Raw genomic sequence first — 15,756 nt, forward strand, 5'->3', positions numbered from 1 at the left:
TATCCGCAAATGTTGTTTTCCTTTATTTTGTTCCATTCCCAGCTTGAATTTGTCAAATTGACCTTAGAAAATTTGAAATAATCCACCTAAAAGTTTTTTTAACCTTCCTGGTATAAAAAAAAATATAAAAAGAATAATAATTTCAAAATTCACACGAAACTTTTCGTGGTTTATCTAAGCTGAGTTGTAAAAGAGCAAAATATACTAATTTCCCAATCAAAAGCATAGTATTGTATCTTATTTAACCATACAAAATGTTTTAGACAGATGATACACATATATTCATAAATAAAATAGAAGGATTTCAGTTTGTTATTCAAAAATAAATGTAACTAATTTTTTTAAACCAAGAGTGTTTTTCGAAAATATCATTAGGAATTATCTTACAATACTTCTGTATAACTTATGCGTATAAATGGATGAATTTTCTCCAAATTTTTCTACTAACAATGTATTTTTTTTTTGTTCAAATTAGTATGAGCTAATATATACATACTTTTTATTATATTTTGATTAAATAAAGATACTTTTTAATTTTAAATGTAACATTAGTAGCACTAATAACAAAAACGAGGGTTATATGATTCTTATTAAACATAATCACACTACATTTGTTTCGAGAACAGATTTTTTTTTAATGGTGATCCACTTACCCCACCATGGTGGGACAAGTGGATCATTTGGCGCAAATTTTTAAGTCTCTCATACTCAATACATAACAATCAGAAAAATCGGAATAAATGACGATTTGAAGTATAATAGTTTCTTATTTGTTATGCACAGAAAAAAGTTTGAGTTACATTATTCACGTTAGCTGTACATAACAATGAAGTTAACTATTGATTTTTCTGTATCCACTTACCCCACGGTACCTTAACTCATTAAGACCGCTTTTATCTATTCTGAGATCAGATGCCTTCAAAGCCCTGGTAATCATTGAGAGTTCGATTCAAATGTTAATCATTATGAGTCCGATCAAATGTCAAAGTATGTTTTGAATGGTATATTCACCAAAGTTTTACATCTTCTAAAGGACTGTTTTATTTAGAATTGTACAGTTACTAAAAGTAAAATATGTTAATACAAGTCGGTAGCGCTTTAAGCATTACCCCCAGGAGTTTTTTTTGGTTTGGATGCCACTGCGACAATTATTTAGATCTATTGTGGCATTACCCGTATCCTAAGTGTAAAGTGCATGTCACATTACTCCTTTTCCATTGATGGGTAATGAAGCATCGATTTTTGTACAGTTCTTGTTTTGATTCCTCAGGGATTGATAAAAATCGAATATGATGAAATGATCCCGCTATTTACATCCTTCATAGAGTTCTCGCAGTTTACAAAATTCATCAAATCCGATCAAAGAGAAATGGAGGTAAGGTAATTTTGCATCTAATGAAGGAATAATCCAATTTTCCCAAGTTTTGTATTTGGTCCCCTCTGACTAAACGCCGACCATATCATCCTTGCAAACGGCCTTGTAGTTTTGAGCTGTTGAATTTCCCCAACATGGAAGCTAATTAGTTTCTACTGTACGCTATGCTTAAATTGTTCTGTCCCTCTGTGCCTGTGTTCTCTGCTCCATTCAGGTGTTCATCATAGCGCTTCTTTCACTTTTCAATCATGCCGCAACTAGCTTCCGTCTTTATTCCTGCACATTACAGCTTATGGCACGAAGGCTTTGGAGGATGCGTTGAATTTCTGGTAGAACTTCCAAAACATGCGCATTGTCGCAACAAAATCGTCTGATAGATGATTTAGTACACATATATTTTTTTTATTTACAAGTCAGCTGTAGAGATTGTCGCTGCAAGTTTTTAAAAGCATACAAAATACAGCTGTTAGAGTTTAGGATAATTGTTACGTCTATGTGCCTGTCTAACCAGATAGCTCCCCCTAGTTCACCTTCATAATACCAGTAGATGTCTACCAACCTCAACAAATCGGTGGCAATCCATCTCAAATTGCTTTTTATGGAGTCCGCATTAGAAATTCAAATCACTACCACCAAAAATAAACTGTTTAACAAATGATGTTGTGAGAAATGCGAGAAAATAATTATACCTGACATCACGAAAAACACATCATCATAACGACGAATTGTGCCCCGGCCGTAAAACTCTCTCATCGCCGTTTCGACGAAACTTGATTGTCGGTCCTCATCTTCATCATCATCAGCAGCCAGCCAGTAGGAACATCAAGATAACTCGTGATAAATGGAACTTCAAGTGACCAACCAAGCCACACCAATTCAGTTCGTTGATTATCAAAAATATCGCATTAGTTCCCGTTTTCATTTCAATTTGGGAGTTTGAGAAACTTCAGCACTTCCAGCACCACCACCTCATCATCTTCTTTGTTGCACAATGGTCGAATAACATACAAAATGGTGGGAAAAACTACCAAAATGGTTTTGAGATTTTTGTATTTTTTTTTTTAACATATTCTAAAGATTGTCGATTGAAATTGCAGTGCTGAAAAGTAGCTCTTTTCAGTGCTGTTTTTGTGGGTATTCATTCTGTTGATAAAAAGGCTGATATGCAAGGGAATTGCAAAAGAATAGTTCTGGCCAAACTTATTTTTTTCGCCCATTGTGCATCGCAAAACCGCATAATTACGAGTCGAAGAGAGAGAGAGCAAAAAACGAAATAATCGCGTTCCCAAAGTGCCTCGTCGTTGTACGCATTAATATTTCATTGATTATGGTAATTCGAAACGGTTCTCTTTCGCGATTCGCTGATACGGCACCCGCGAGTCCAGATTTAAACAGGGTGTGATGGAGAAAAATGAAAAAATAATAAAGTTGATCCGGCGGAAACGGGATGGAGGTGGATGGAAAGGGAGCCATTGCCGCGCGGTCCGAAAATTGCCACTGAATTGTGCGCGAAATCAAATCCGACCCGAGTGGTGTCCAATTTCCCAGCCAATAATGGCCACCGGTTTGTGTGCTGCAGCCCGAGCTATTTCAATCAACGTCGTTGATTGGTGCGAAAGAGGAACAGGAGAGATGAACTGAATATCATGAGCTGTTCAATGGTCCGTTTCGAACTCGGTTGATGAGCTAACGGGAGGTCGTAAATTAAGGGTATTTTGGGATTCGATCAAATATGCCCCGATGAAAATTGGAGTTCCAATTAAGACAGGAATATTTGTGTACAGATAAATGAACTAAACTTAGCTGAACAGAAGAGAAACAAAAACGTTTTCTATCAAAAAGAATACTCTAGCATTTTAGCCGTTTTTAGCTATTTTTAGCGTTTTTAGATGTTTTTAGCCGTGTTAGCCGTTTTCATTCGTGTTAAGCCATTTCAAACCATTTGAAGCTGCCTTAAGCCGTTTTAAGTCGTTTCAAGTCGATTTAAGCCCTTTAAATGTAAGCAGTTCTTAATCGTTTTAAGCCGGGAAAAGCCGTTTTAAGCCGTTTTAGGCGTATTTTTCTATATGCAGCCATGTGAACCGTTTTAAGCCGTTTTAGTTGTTTTATGTTGCTTGAAGCCGTTTTTAAGACGCCTTAAGCTATTTAGCACATTTTAAGCCGTTACAAGCCGTTTCAATCCGTTTAAAGCCGTTGAAAACTGTTAAAAGCTATTTAAACCGTTTTTAGCCATTTCCAGCAGTTTTCTATCTGTTTTCAAGCCGTTTTGAACCATTTTTAGCCATTTCAAACCGTTTCCAGCCATTTCAAGCCGCTAAAGGCGTATTAAATCAATTAAGCCGTTTTTAGACATTTTAAGCCGTTTCAAGCCGTTTTAAGCCATAAGAAGCCATTTCCAATAATTTTTAACCGATTTCAAGCCGTTTGAAACCAATCAAAGCCGTTGCATGCCTTTGAAAGCCGTTTGAATCCATTTTTAGTCATTGCAAGCCGTTTTAAGCCGTTTCAAACCGTTGAAAGCCATAAAAAGACGTGTTAAAGCCATTATAAACATTTTTTGGCCGGTTTCAAGCCGTTTTAAGCCATTTAAAGCCGTTTTAAGCCGTTTCAAGGCGTTTAAGGTGAAGATGAAATTCAAATTTTCAAGAGCACGGATCTGGAGAACCAAATACCCGTTTGAACTGATAACCTGATCGATTGGTCACCACCAGCTAGTAACCAATCGATTAGGTTTTCAGCTTGAACGGATGTTTGGTTCTCCAGATCCGTGTTCTTAAAAATTTGAACTGTGGCTTCGATGCCTTCACCTTAAACCTGTTCTAAGCCATTTTAAGCTGGTTTAAGCCACATTAAGCCATTTAAAGCCGTTATAAGCCGTTCTTAGCCGTTTTTAGACATTCTACCCAAGTAACATCAGTAACTGAACAACGATTATTCAGCTAGATTATGCTTGAGAGTGCTTTCCACTAAACTGTTTGTTGGGTAAGCCATTTCATTCCGTTTTCAATTTTCAATTTTCAATTTTCAATTTTCAATTTTCAATTTTCAATTTCAATTTCAATTTTCAATTTTCAATTTTCAATTTTCAATTTTCAATTTTCAATTTTCAATTTTCAATTTTCAATTTTCAATTTTCAATTTTCAATTTTCAATTTTCAATTTTCAATTTTCAATTTTCAATTTTCAATTTTCAATTTTCAATTTTCAATTTTCAATTTTCAATTTTCAATTTTCAATTTTCAATTTTCAATTTTCAATTTTCAATTTTCAATTTTCAATTTTCAATTTTCAATTTTCAATTTTCAATTTTCAATTTTCAATTTTCAATTTTCAATTTTCAATTTTCAATTTTCAATTTTCAATTTTCAATTTTCAATTTCAATTTTCAATTTTCAATTTTCAATTTTCAATTTTCAATTTTCAATTTTCAATTTTCAATTTTCAATTTTCAATTTTCAATTTTCAATTTTCAATTTTCAATTTTCAATTTTCAATTTTCAATTTTCAATTTTCAATTTTCAATTTTCAATTTTCAATTTTCAATTTTCAATTTTCAATTTTCAATTTTCAATTTTCAATTTTCAATTTTCAATTTTCAATTTTCAATTTTCAATTTTCAATTTTCAATTTTCAATTTTCAATTTTCAATTTTCAATTTTCAATTTTCAATTTTCAATTTTCAATTTTCAATTTTCAATTTCAATTTTCAATTTTCAATTTTCAATTTTCAATTTTCAATTTTCAATTTCAATTTTCAATTTTCAATTTTCAATTTTCAATTTTCAATTTTCAATTTTCAATTTTCAATTTTCAATTTTCAATTTTCAATTTTCAATTTTCAATTTTCAATTTTCAATTTTCAATTTTCAATTTTCAATTTCAATTTTCAATTTTCAATTTTCAATTTTCAATTTTCAATTTTCAATTTTCAATTTTCAATTTTCAATTTTCAATTTTCAATTTTCAATTTTCAATTTTCAATTTTCAATTTTCAATTTTCAATTTTCAATTTTCAATTTTCAATTTTCAATTTTCAATTTTCAATTTTCAATTTTCAATTTTCAATTTTCAATTTTCAATTTTCAATTTTCAATTTTCAATTTTCAATTTTCAATTTTCAATTTTCAATTTTCAATTTTCAATTTTCAATTTTCAATTTTCAATTTTCAATTTTCAATTTTCAATTTTCAATTTTCAATTTTCAATTTTCAATTTTCAATTTTCAATTTTCAATTTTCAATTTTCAATTTTCAATTTTCAATTTTCAATTTTCAATTTTCAATTTTCAATTTTCAATTTTCAATTTTCAATTTTCAATTTTCAATTTTCAATTTTCAATTTTCAATTTTCAATTTTCAATTTTCAATTTTCAATTTTCAATTTTCAATTTTCAATTTTCAATTTTCAATTTTCAATTTTCAATTTTCAATTTTCAATTTTCAATTTTCAATTTTCAATTTTCAATTTTCAATTTCAATTTTCAATTTTCAATTTTCAATTTTCAATTTTCAATTTTCAATTTTCAATTTTCAATTTTCAATTTTCAATTTTCAATTTTCAATTTTCAATTTTCAATTTTCAATTTTCTTTTCAATTTTCAATTTTCAATTTTCAATTTTCAATTTTCAATTTTCAATTTTCAATTTTCAATTTCAATTTTCAATTTTCAATTTTCAATTTTCAATTTTCAATTTCAATTTTCAATGTTCAATTTTCAATTTTCAATTTTCAATTTTCAATTTTCAATTTTCAATTTTCAATTTTCAATTTTCAATTTTCAATTTTCAATTTTCAATTTTCAATTTTCAATTTTCAATTTTCAATTTTCAATTTTCAATTTTCAATTTTCAATTTTCAATTTTCAATTTTCAATTTTCAATTTTCAATTTTCAATTTTCAATTTTCAATTTTCAATTTTCAATTTTCAATTTTCAATTTTCAATTTTCAATTTTCCTGGCCAAAGACCGAAATTTTGAAATTTGAAGTTTTCAATAATTATCCAAGAAACTGATCAATTTTACATTAGATTACGGAACATAGTAAGTAAATAACAATGTTTATAATAAAAAAAAATCGTAAAACTAAGTCCTTAAGTTAAAATAAAACTTGAAATCTGTCGAAAATAAATTTCCCAATTTTAGCTCTTTCCCGATTTTATCAACCCTAAATGCAGCATGGGGCTGACAAAATCGGGACAAAATCGGGTAGCTGCTCAATATGTACCTTATTATATGCTAGCTAATGCGAGGATGTAATTTAACTAGAGTCGTAATATTCGGGTTAAATAAAACATGTTTTGGAAATCTTCGAATAAAATGTTTAATTATAATATCAGAATAATACTATGGATTGCGTAACAATGGCAAATATAACACCAATAAAACCCAAAATAAATGAACTCTCCAATCTCACATTACAATCGACACCACAAGAAATATAATACTCTAATCGTCCAGCTCGGTCATCTGGAACCTGAGTTCGTTGATGGGCACATTGATCAAGGTGGCTCTGACCTCCAGCTCACCGTAGTTCCACCGGTAGTCAAACTGGCGAGTAATCCGAGACACTATCATCTCCATCTCCAACATGGCCAAACGACGTCCGATGCAGGTTCGTGCTCCAAACCCGAACGGCAAATACAGGAACGGATGGGCATCCTTGGCGTTCGGATAGCCGTCCTCCTTCAGCCAACGCTCCGGAAGGAATTCCTTGGCTCGCTTCACATACGTTTCCTCTTGATTCAGGATCATGGAAGCCATGGCCACGTCCGTCTGTAAGGAAGAAATTGAGATATTACGTCACGAAACGGCAAAAATAAGATAGTCATACCCCCTTCGGAATCTGATATCCTTGAAGAACGAGATCCTTCCCGGCTGCACGCACATTTCCTGCGGTTGGTGGACACAATCGAAGCCCTTCCTTGATGCATGCACGCAGATACGGAAGATTCCGCATATTTTCCGCGGTCAACGGAGAATCTTTCTTCGGTAGAACCGTTCGTAATTCTTCGCGTAGTTTTGCTTGCTTATCTGGGTTCGTGGCCAGCAAGTACAGGATTCCTGTAGTTCCCGAAGATGTCTGAAATTTTAAGAAAATTACGTTACATAATATTCAAATCTAACCATATCTGCAATCACTTGCCGTATCTACACCAGCCAGCAACATGTCGAATGCCATGACGATAGCTACGTGACGGTCCACCTTAAGCAACTTTTCCAGAACACTCTGAGTGTCGCTTGGAGCCGAAGGATTCTTCTCAAGTCTGATAACCGCGTCATCAACCTTGGCCATCACAATGCTTCAAGAGAAGTTCAATTTGAAATAAAGCATTCCTATAGCTTTCTCATCGTGACCACCTACCTGGTCAAAACATCGAGTACACTCATCAATTTGTGGAATGTCGGTGTCTTGTAATACTTCCAAACAGACGGCAGCACATCCAATTGGTACGTCAGTTCGAAGAACTGTCGAATGTTATCCACAATGCTCTTAGCTTCCTCGGATTCCGATTCGTCGAGCACGCCCAATCTAGTGTCCAAAGCCAGAACACCCATCGTTTCCAGTGCCCATCGATTCAACCACTGACTGAAGTCACCTGGCAGCTCATTTTTGTCGTCACGAATTCTCACCATACTTTATAGAGTTACAAGCTTGATTAAAAACCCAACAACAATTTTCCTGATACCTACATTTTCATGAATTCTTGTGCAACCGCGTCCAACTTGTCCACGTACAGTTTGACCGTTTTGGGCTGTAGCATAACCGGATTAACAGCCGTCCGGAAAGTTTGCCAGTTTTCTCCCTGTCTGAAAACATAATTTCGATTAACTCGACTCAACGTCTACCCCCGCCATCGTACTCACTCGGTAACCAATCCACCCAGTCCCTTGAACACATCCGGGCGAACCTTCTGCCGGTAGTACGCAAATGTGTCGATACCGCGCCGGATAGGCCACTGGCCTTCGTTGCGGAACAGCGTTTCGTAATCATCCGGCCGGAAGCTCAGCAGGACGTCTCGGCGACCGAAGAATCCCGGCATCCGGACCAGTTCGCCGTAGTCCTCGCGGAAGAGCCGATGCATGGTCGGCAGGTTGGCATTGTGGTAGCGACCTAGGATCGGGAGTAGGACGGATAAAAGCCATATGATCATCGCAAGAACCTATTTTGTTCATGCAGTTTTGTTCCATTTAATCAGCAATGAAACTAAACAAATTCTCATGGAATTGAGTTTGTGTATTGGTGGATCAAGTGAAGAATGACTTAGAGAATGAATACGCTGAAAACACTAGAAAGGCCCAGAAGTTCATTAGATATTACCAAAAATCTTCTTCTTGAATGATCATCTCAGCATGATTTAGACGTAGACCCACCGAAATATGGTCTTCGGTTAAGGCTAAGTAGCCCGTCATTCGTTTTGGCAACAATGATGACCTTTCAGCTTGCAATTCAATGTGATAAAACTCAATCTTGATAGTTAATGTTGACTTGAAAAAGTATCACTGTACGCGCTAACATGCGTAAAGTATGCTGATACTTTTTCAGCTGTGTCAGTGCAAAACCAACTGATTTTCTTTGATTCGAAATCGTGAGATGAATTAGCTTCAATCATCAACGACCCGTACAAATTTCAATGACGGCCTACTTCGCCTTAAGTTGTAGCTGGGAAGATTTCACATGAGAAGAGTTTGTTCACTTTTCAATAGATTATTATGACGAGCAGTTAGAAGACAGAATACAAAAGCTTCACCTTTTTCATAGTAATTTCCATGTTAACTTCAAATACCGTTTGTAAAATCAAATTTCTTTCAAATCACTTCAAACTTTGGAAGGATGATTCTTACTATAATTAACATCGTTTAAGCATAGGGGAGCGAAAACATTAAAATTTGCTTCAGTCTAATATCCACTCTATGCCGAGGACCTGGGATCGAATCCATCCGCCGAGATACAGATATGACGGTAGTGTTTCATTAGCTTTGATTACCGGCATATCGGTATGTATTGCTAAACTATAATAGAAAGAAAGGAGAAGAAAGCAATGAAAGCTAGATGGTTAGGTACCTTAAGGGATCGGCGAAAGAAATTGGATTAGATGTTGAAGAGGACATACCATATGAAACAGTATTACTCGAAACGTCCTTCTTTCTGGCTGAAATGGTTTGGCGTGCTGTTGGATTAACACTGCCCCTTCAACATCTAATCAATTTCTCTCGCCGGTCTTTTAGGGTACCTATCCATTTAGTTTTATTGCTTTCTACTCCTGGCTCTCTATTTCTTTGAGCAAAACAGACCGATAACCGTAAACAAATTAAATATAATTATCACAAACTTTCGAGCAGCATACTCTTTTTGCCTCTTTATAAGGGAGCAAACAAATACTGAGAAGAGAAGCAACGAAAAATGAGCGAGGAAGATGCGACACAAAGCACAACGGAGGAAAATTACATGAAAAAAGAGTGCCATCGCACTCCGCGAGGCCTGTTTTGTTCGAGAGGGTCACTCAAAAGTTCTTTTAACCTTTGCGTCCCTGATTTATTTTTGCAACCAAATATTCGTGATCTTTTGGCTCTAATTTCCATAATTTTTTGCCAATTCCAATGAAATTTTAACACAACACCACAACACTATTCAAGTCTCGCATCCTCTGTCAGGCGATCGGTTCCGAATTTATACGGATGTTTCGTGGGGGAGCCAGAAGGCCATTGGAGATATTTCCTTGTATTTTGTTTTGCACGGATCAACCAAAACTACAGTGTTTGTTACTGAATCATAAACCATAAGTATAAGCCAACTCTTTCAACTCATTTGAAACCATTTTGGGAAGTTCCGGATTCCCTGGAATCAGTTCCCGGGGCATCAGTTAGGGATAAAAGTTTGTTCAGCACATACTATATCATACGACACATCAATCTTCAATATTTTACAATAGAAGCGTAATATGTGATTTCAGTCGAAAAAAAATCAAAAAGCAAAATTCTTGATCATGAGGAACTTACTGGCAAAAACTCATTGAAGATTTCGAAGTGGAGATGCAAAATAAATAACTTGAAGCATTTTTTAACAAAGATATGGAATAAATCAAGGGAAAATGTTTGGTTGTAGACAAAATTATGGCGAAAATCGAGATTTCAGAACATTTTGAAAAAATTCTGACAGAATACAAAGTTTAAAAACGAACGGAAAACAGATACTCATGCTCATGTGGCAGAATTTCGGTAAAATTCAAAATCCAAATAAACAATATCTCCAGAACACAATTGATTATTGACGAACTTGTCACAAAACAAATTAGATGAATGTCGTACATGAAGAGTTCGAATTTCATCAGAGTTTCAACTGAACATTTCATTTTGAAAATAATCATATCACTCAGTGGCGACTCGTAACCTCACGTTCTATCTGATCTACGACTCTTAAATGACTAATTTTGCAAATTTATAAAATAAAGTAAACAGTAAACGATAGCAAGCGCATACTTGTTGCTGAAACTCATGAACAAGTGGATTTGACGTTAGAGAATAGCCACTGATAACACTATTGATTAATTTTTATGGTCCAACAATGTTCTATCTTTCATTATACAGTCGCCTCTCCACATCTCGATATCGAAGGGACCATCGAGATAGGGAGAGATCGAGACAAAGAACAAATTTTTGATGTATACTAGATTGAAAAACACTCCGTTGCCAAGAAAGTAAAACACAAACAAACGTCATTTTGCACTCCTAATTTGTTTTGAACCCCAAAATGTTGGTCTAGTAACCTTCGATATTGGTCATATCAACATACGGAGAGAAAATTGAGAACGAAAAATCAACAGAAACACATCGAGACATGGAGATATCGAGATAAGGAGGATATCGAGATATGGAGAGTGAAAATGTATGTAGACTGAAGGGACTTATGAAATCATCGACATAGGGAGAGATATCGAGAAGTAGAACATCGAGATGTGGAGAGTTGACTGTAGAAACATATTTTTTTGTTTAGAAATAGTTCACCAAAGTCATGTAAAAAACAGTGTCTAGGGTTATTCGATGGAAACATGTATTGTTTGTTTGTTAAAATATCCGATTTGATGTCTGAAATGATTTCCAGCAAAATGAGTATTCGCTTTTGAAGTAGTTTCTCTTGAAACATTTTTTTTGTCATTCCTAAACGTCTCTGGCTCATCTTTAGGAGAAGTTCTGATGAGGTTTTTTTTTAAAAAAGCTGGTTTTGGATGTTTTCATGGATTTTTCCAAAATTTAATAAAATATTTCGGATAAAAAAATCATCCCAAAGTTTTGCCAGAATGTTCTCCAAAACTTTTCCCAGGAAGTTTTTAAATTTTCCGTTGGAAATTTTTACGGAATATTCACTTAATTCTTTCAAAAACTTATCCGGGAGCCCCATAATAAAGAGTCAATAATTATATAGTTAGCCAGGAGACCCTATTTTTCTTGAGTCAAGATTCTTGACAGTTTGATTTCTATATCACACTATTCTTGTCTTTATAATAACACATATCTATTTATTGCTGTTTGAGTTTGAAAAACTAACCCAGCCTTAAATTTCATTATCATTAGATCACGAAAGAAGTGACTTTAGTGATCTTTTTCCTGAAAAAAAAGTGGCTCTAGCCAGCTTTTTACGCTAGCTATAAAACAACGGGGGGTGATTTGACTTTGACATTTCTTGGTTATCAATTTTAAAGTTTAGTCTTAGTAGGCAATAATTAAAGATTGATGATTGAAATGTCAATAGTTTTCATTGGATTTGTTTTGTTGCTGCGGGTTTTTTGTGCATATTGCAATATCTACTCCATTTTACACAAAACTTTATTCCTTTCATTTTAGGCATCAGTAGACCCCAATTTCTCATGGAAAGCGTTTCTGAACCAAACAAATAGGGATGCAAAACTGAAAAGGAGAGTATTCTGTATGCCAGCATTGAACTTTTGGACAAACGCAGTGACCAATCATAACGAAACCCTGACGATTTTTAATAACCTCCCGTAACCCTTTAAAGAGAATGAGAAGAAGTTAAAAGACAAATATATGAAAGGTTTTCAAAGATGATCAAATGTTGATCTCCGTCCAGACCTTGATGTGCATGAACAGTGAAATACACACTTTTACATGACATTAGGCATTTTCGATCTGTGAGGTTACCGAGGAATGGGTCTAGTCACTGCATACAAAATTAACATAATATTGTACACCGTGAGATTTACAGTCCATGTGTGGGATGTAGCAAACATGACACAGGGTTGTAAAGAGTTTTTTTTTTCAAATATTGTTTTACTTCTTCTGTAGTTTACTCCAACATAACAAGCAATAATGTGAAAAAGGGTCAGTAAACGAAATTATCTTCTGAAATAGTAATCACAGGCCTTTCAAGGCCTAAAGCCATCACTTTGGCATCGTCGTTTTTGCTTGTAACACTCATTTGCATAGTTCAGTCAGTATCTCATCTCGAGGATTAAAAGGAACCAATCCCAACGATGTCTGCAAATCGTAGACCTAAAATAGCAAAAACATTAGTATTGAATAGAAAATAAAAAAAAATAGTTTTTAGATTTCCATTTCCTGCAATCAACAGATTTTATGACGTTTCTCTAAAATCAACAAGAATAAATTTCAGCATCGCAAGGTTTGCTTTGATCAAACCATAAAAATATTATAGTGTTGACAAGAAAAGTCAAAAAAGGGTGATTGAAAGTTTATAGCGATCTAGCGTAAAAAGCTGGAGTGTCTCTTTGTTGGAAATAGTGACTTTTTAGTGACCAGTCCGAAAAAGTGACCAAGTCACTAAAAAGTGACTTGCTATCAGCCCTGTTTTACTGATTGGTTTCAGCAATTAAAAGCACAGAAAGCCGTAAATATTAATTTGAGTTTGCAAAACTTTCGCAACATAAACCCACAATGTAACTCGGAAAAAATGTTCTCAGTTGATAACAGCGGAAGTGTTAATAAGACCACTAAGCTGAGAAGAAGGCTCTTTTTCAATTGGGGTGAACTTTCATTACGAACCTATACATCTGAACAATCTAAATGCTGCTCAAAGCTGCTAAACATCAAAACTGTGTTTTTATATGATGAAAATGTGTATTATCCTATGTGTAAAATATTTTGACTAAGAAAGTTATTCCGTTTTTATCACGGTTCCGTTTTTGTCACGGTTCCGTTTTTGTGAACTGAAAATTACCGATCGTATTGATAAAAACAGAACATACCTGTAGTAGAGACATTCATGCTATAAGCACGAAACTGTATTTAACAACATATCAAAATTATCATAGTTTTTACAACAAAAAATCAAGTCCCGACATCTATCTAAAAATAACAAACTTTCGATGTACCTTTGAATAACTAGTGCTTTCTGTTATTTTAAGTCATTCTTCCTTTTGCGTGTTCGGGTGTTTTGAATTATCGCTCATGTGGTTGTGTATGTTTTTTACCTTTTTTCATAGAGAACTCTAAAAGCTTAGCAATTTCCAAAGGAAGGTTCTATTTTTCCTCTACGTGGGTGTTTGAAGTTTTCTATAAATTTGGCGAAATATTTTTTAATGCTCATTTTGATCTATTATGACAGATAAACAGAGCTTTTCAGAGCTTTATTTACACGCTGAACATATTTTTGAGACTATTAACTATTAAATGAAAGAAACCTGAAGTGTATAGTTTTGCAAATTAAGTTTGTCTGAGTCCTTAAAAGTTTATGAAACACGATGGTAGTAAATCCCCAAAACAAAGTAATATCTTAAAAAGAATTTTAATTTACTGGATAAATATTAGCATTAAAGAGTAGTTTATAGATCAAATCATTGCATTTCAGAATGAGACGAAAATGTCTAAAAAACGGAACAAAAAGGTAACAGTACACCATCTGTCAATGACACTTCTAAAAACTTTGAAATCAATTTTGTCAATCAACCAAACTCACTCAGCTGTTACAATCTCGTCGAAGCGTCGTCGTGTTCGGTAGTCACAATTGAGTAAGTTTAGATCCTTATCAACCCGTTATCATTGACTTCCGTGAGGTGGGATCAAACTTGCCATTTTTGGTCATCACCGCAATAAACAAAAGTGGATTTTAACAGGCAGCAAATTGAATCCATAATCATGATAAACAGCTTTCTTTAGTCACAGAACAACATACACATAATACACACATCAATGAATATTGGACTGTATCTACCACTACAGTTACAGCACCGAGTCGCGAATATCTGCGAATGTTCATCGATTTGAAAGACAGTCACAACCAAAACAACCGCAATCACGCTGTTGACGATATCCATTCACAGCTGTGAGGTTTTGTTTGCGCTACAGCCACACATGCTCAGCCGACTGTATTTAAAGCATTCATTCAATTCACGCTATGCTATACGGCAGCAAACGCGAACCAGTGGTAGATGGGAACTGCCGAAACTATAGTTCTCCGTTACTCATCAAACAACGCTCTTCAAGGGTGGTTGTCTGAAAAATTGGTCATGTTAACTGATTTCACACTTAGTTTCCGATTTCCACTTGTTCTGAGAATAGCTTGAAACGCTTCAACCACTGAACGATTTTTCATATAGATTTGAACCAAGAACATCCCCAGAATTTGTCGTGCACACCCTTTTCGATAAGCGCCACGCGCCGATCGAAACCACCAAAATGACCTTGCTCGTGAACTCACCTCCCGGGGCAAAACTTTTCAGCATCTGAAACACATTAGGGCCAGGAATTTTGCTAAACGGCAGCGCATTGTCCCATTCCGAATCTCTAGCCTCATGGGCTGCAGCCCCATTAGCGACCGCTGCCTGAGCCTGTGTGCTGCGGAACCGAACCGAACTGACCACTACGGAGTTGTTCACTTTCACCGCTTTCCGCAGCATTTTCAAGGGACCGTCTTCTTTCTGTTGGGTTAAACTCGCGAATGCAATATCTACCGCGGGAACGTCCGGATATCTTACTACTCTACTGGGACTGATTGGACGAAGCGGGCGATAAGCTGTGCGATTTCCGTTATCAGTCACCACGGTCAAAATGATATCGATTCCAAGTGGACTGATAAAAACAGTGCACCGTCACCTACGGGAGTAGACTAAGCTCGCGCGAACTTCGATCACAACGACAACTCAACTCCCCCAGTCATCATATTCACATCTCCGTAATTGGATGAATGACATTGAACTTTTTTTGGCAAATGGATATATTTTCTCGCTGCGCGTGAGCGAGCTGGTATTCGTGCGCTTCTCGAGTGGCATACGGGCATCACACATCAACGACGCGCCGACGTTTTAGTGGAACAACGCAGTCTGCTGAGGATGATTCGACAATTTCGCGCATGGGACGCCGCGCCTGTTCGCTTCGCAGATCTCTGGTTGTTTACGCATCGCGTTTTCGAT

General features: G+C 35.1%; 1 protein-coding gene across 1 annotated transcript; it reads right to left on the bottom strand.

The window, feature by feature from the left end:
• Positions 1-6,670: 6,670 nt before the first annotated feature.
• LOC5573116 (cytochrome P450 CYP12A2) lies at positions 6,671-15,459 on the bottom strand. The gene is made up of 7 exons (XM_021847513.1): positions 15,045-15,459; positions 8,240-8,486; positions 8,066-8,182; positions 7,737-8,009; positions 7,518-7,674; positions 7,206-7,454; positions 6,671-7,147 (listed from the first exon to the last, which is right to left on the bottom strand). The coding sequence occupies exons 1-7, from the start codon at positions 15,241-15,243 to the stop codon at positions 6,821-6,823; spliced, it is 1,569 nt and encodes a 522-aa protein (XP_021703205.1). The 5' UTR covers positions 15,244-15,459; the 3' UTR covers positions 6,671-6,820.
• Between the last annotated feature and the right edge of the window lie 297 nt (positions 15,460-15,756).

Source organism: Aedes aegypti, chromosome 2 (genome assembly GCF_002204515.2).
Source record: "Aedes aegypti strain LVP_AGWG chromosome 2, AaegL5.0 Primary Assembly, whole genome shotgun sequence".
Lineage (NCBI taxonomy): Eukaryota > Metazoa > Arthropoda > Insecta > Diptera > Culicidae > Aedes > Aedes aegypti.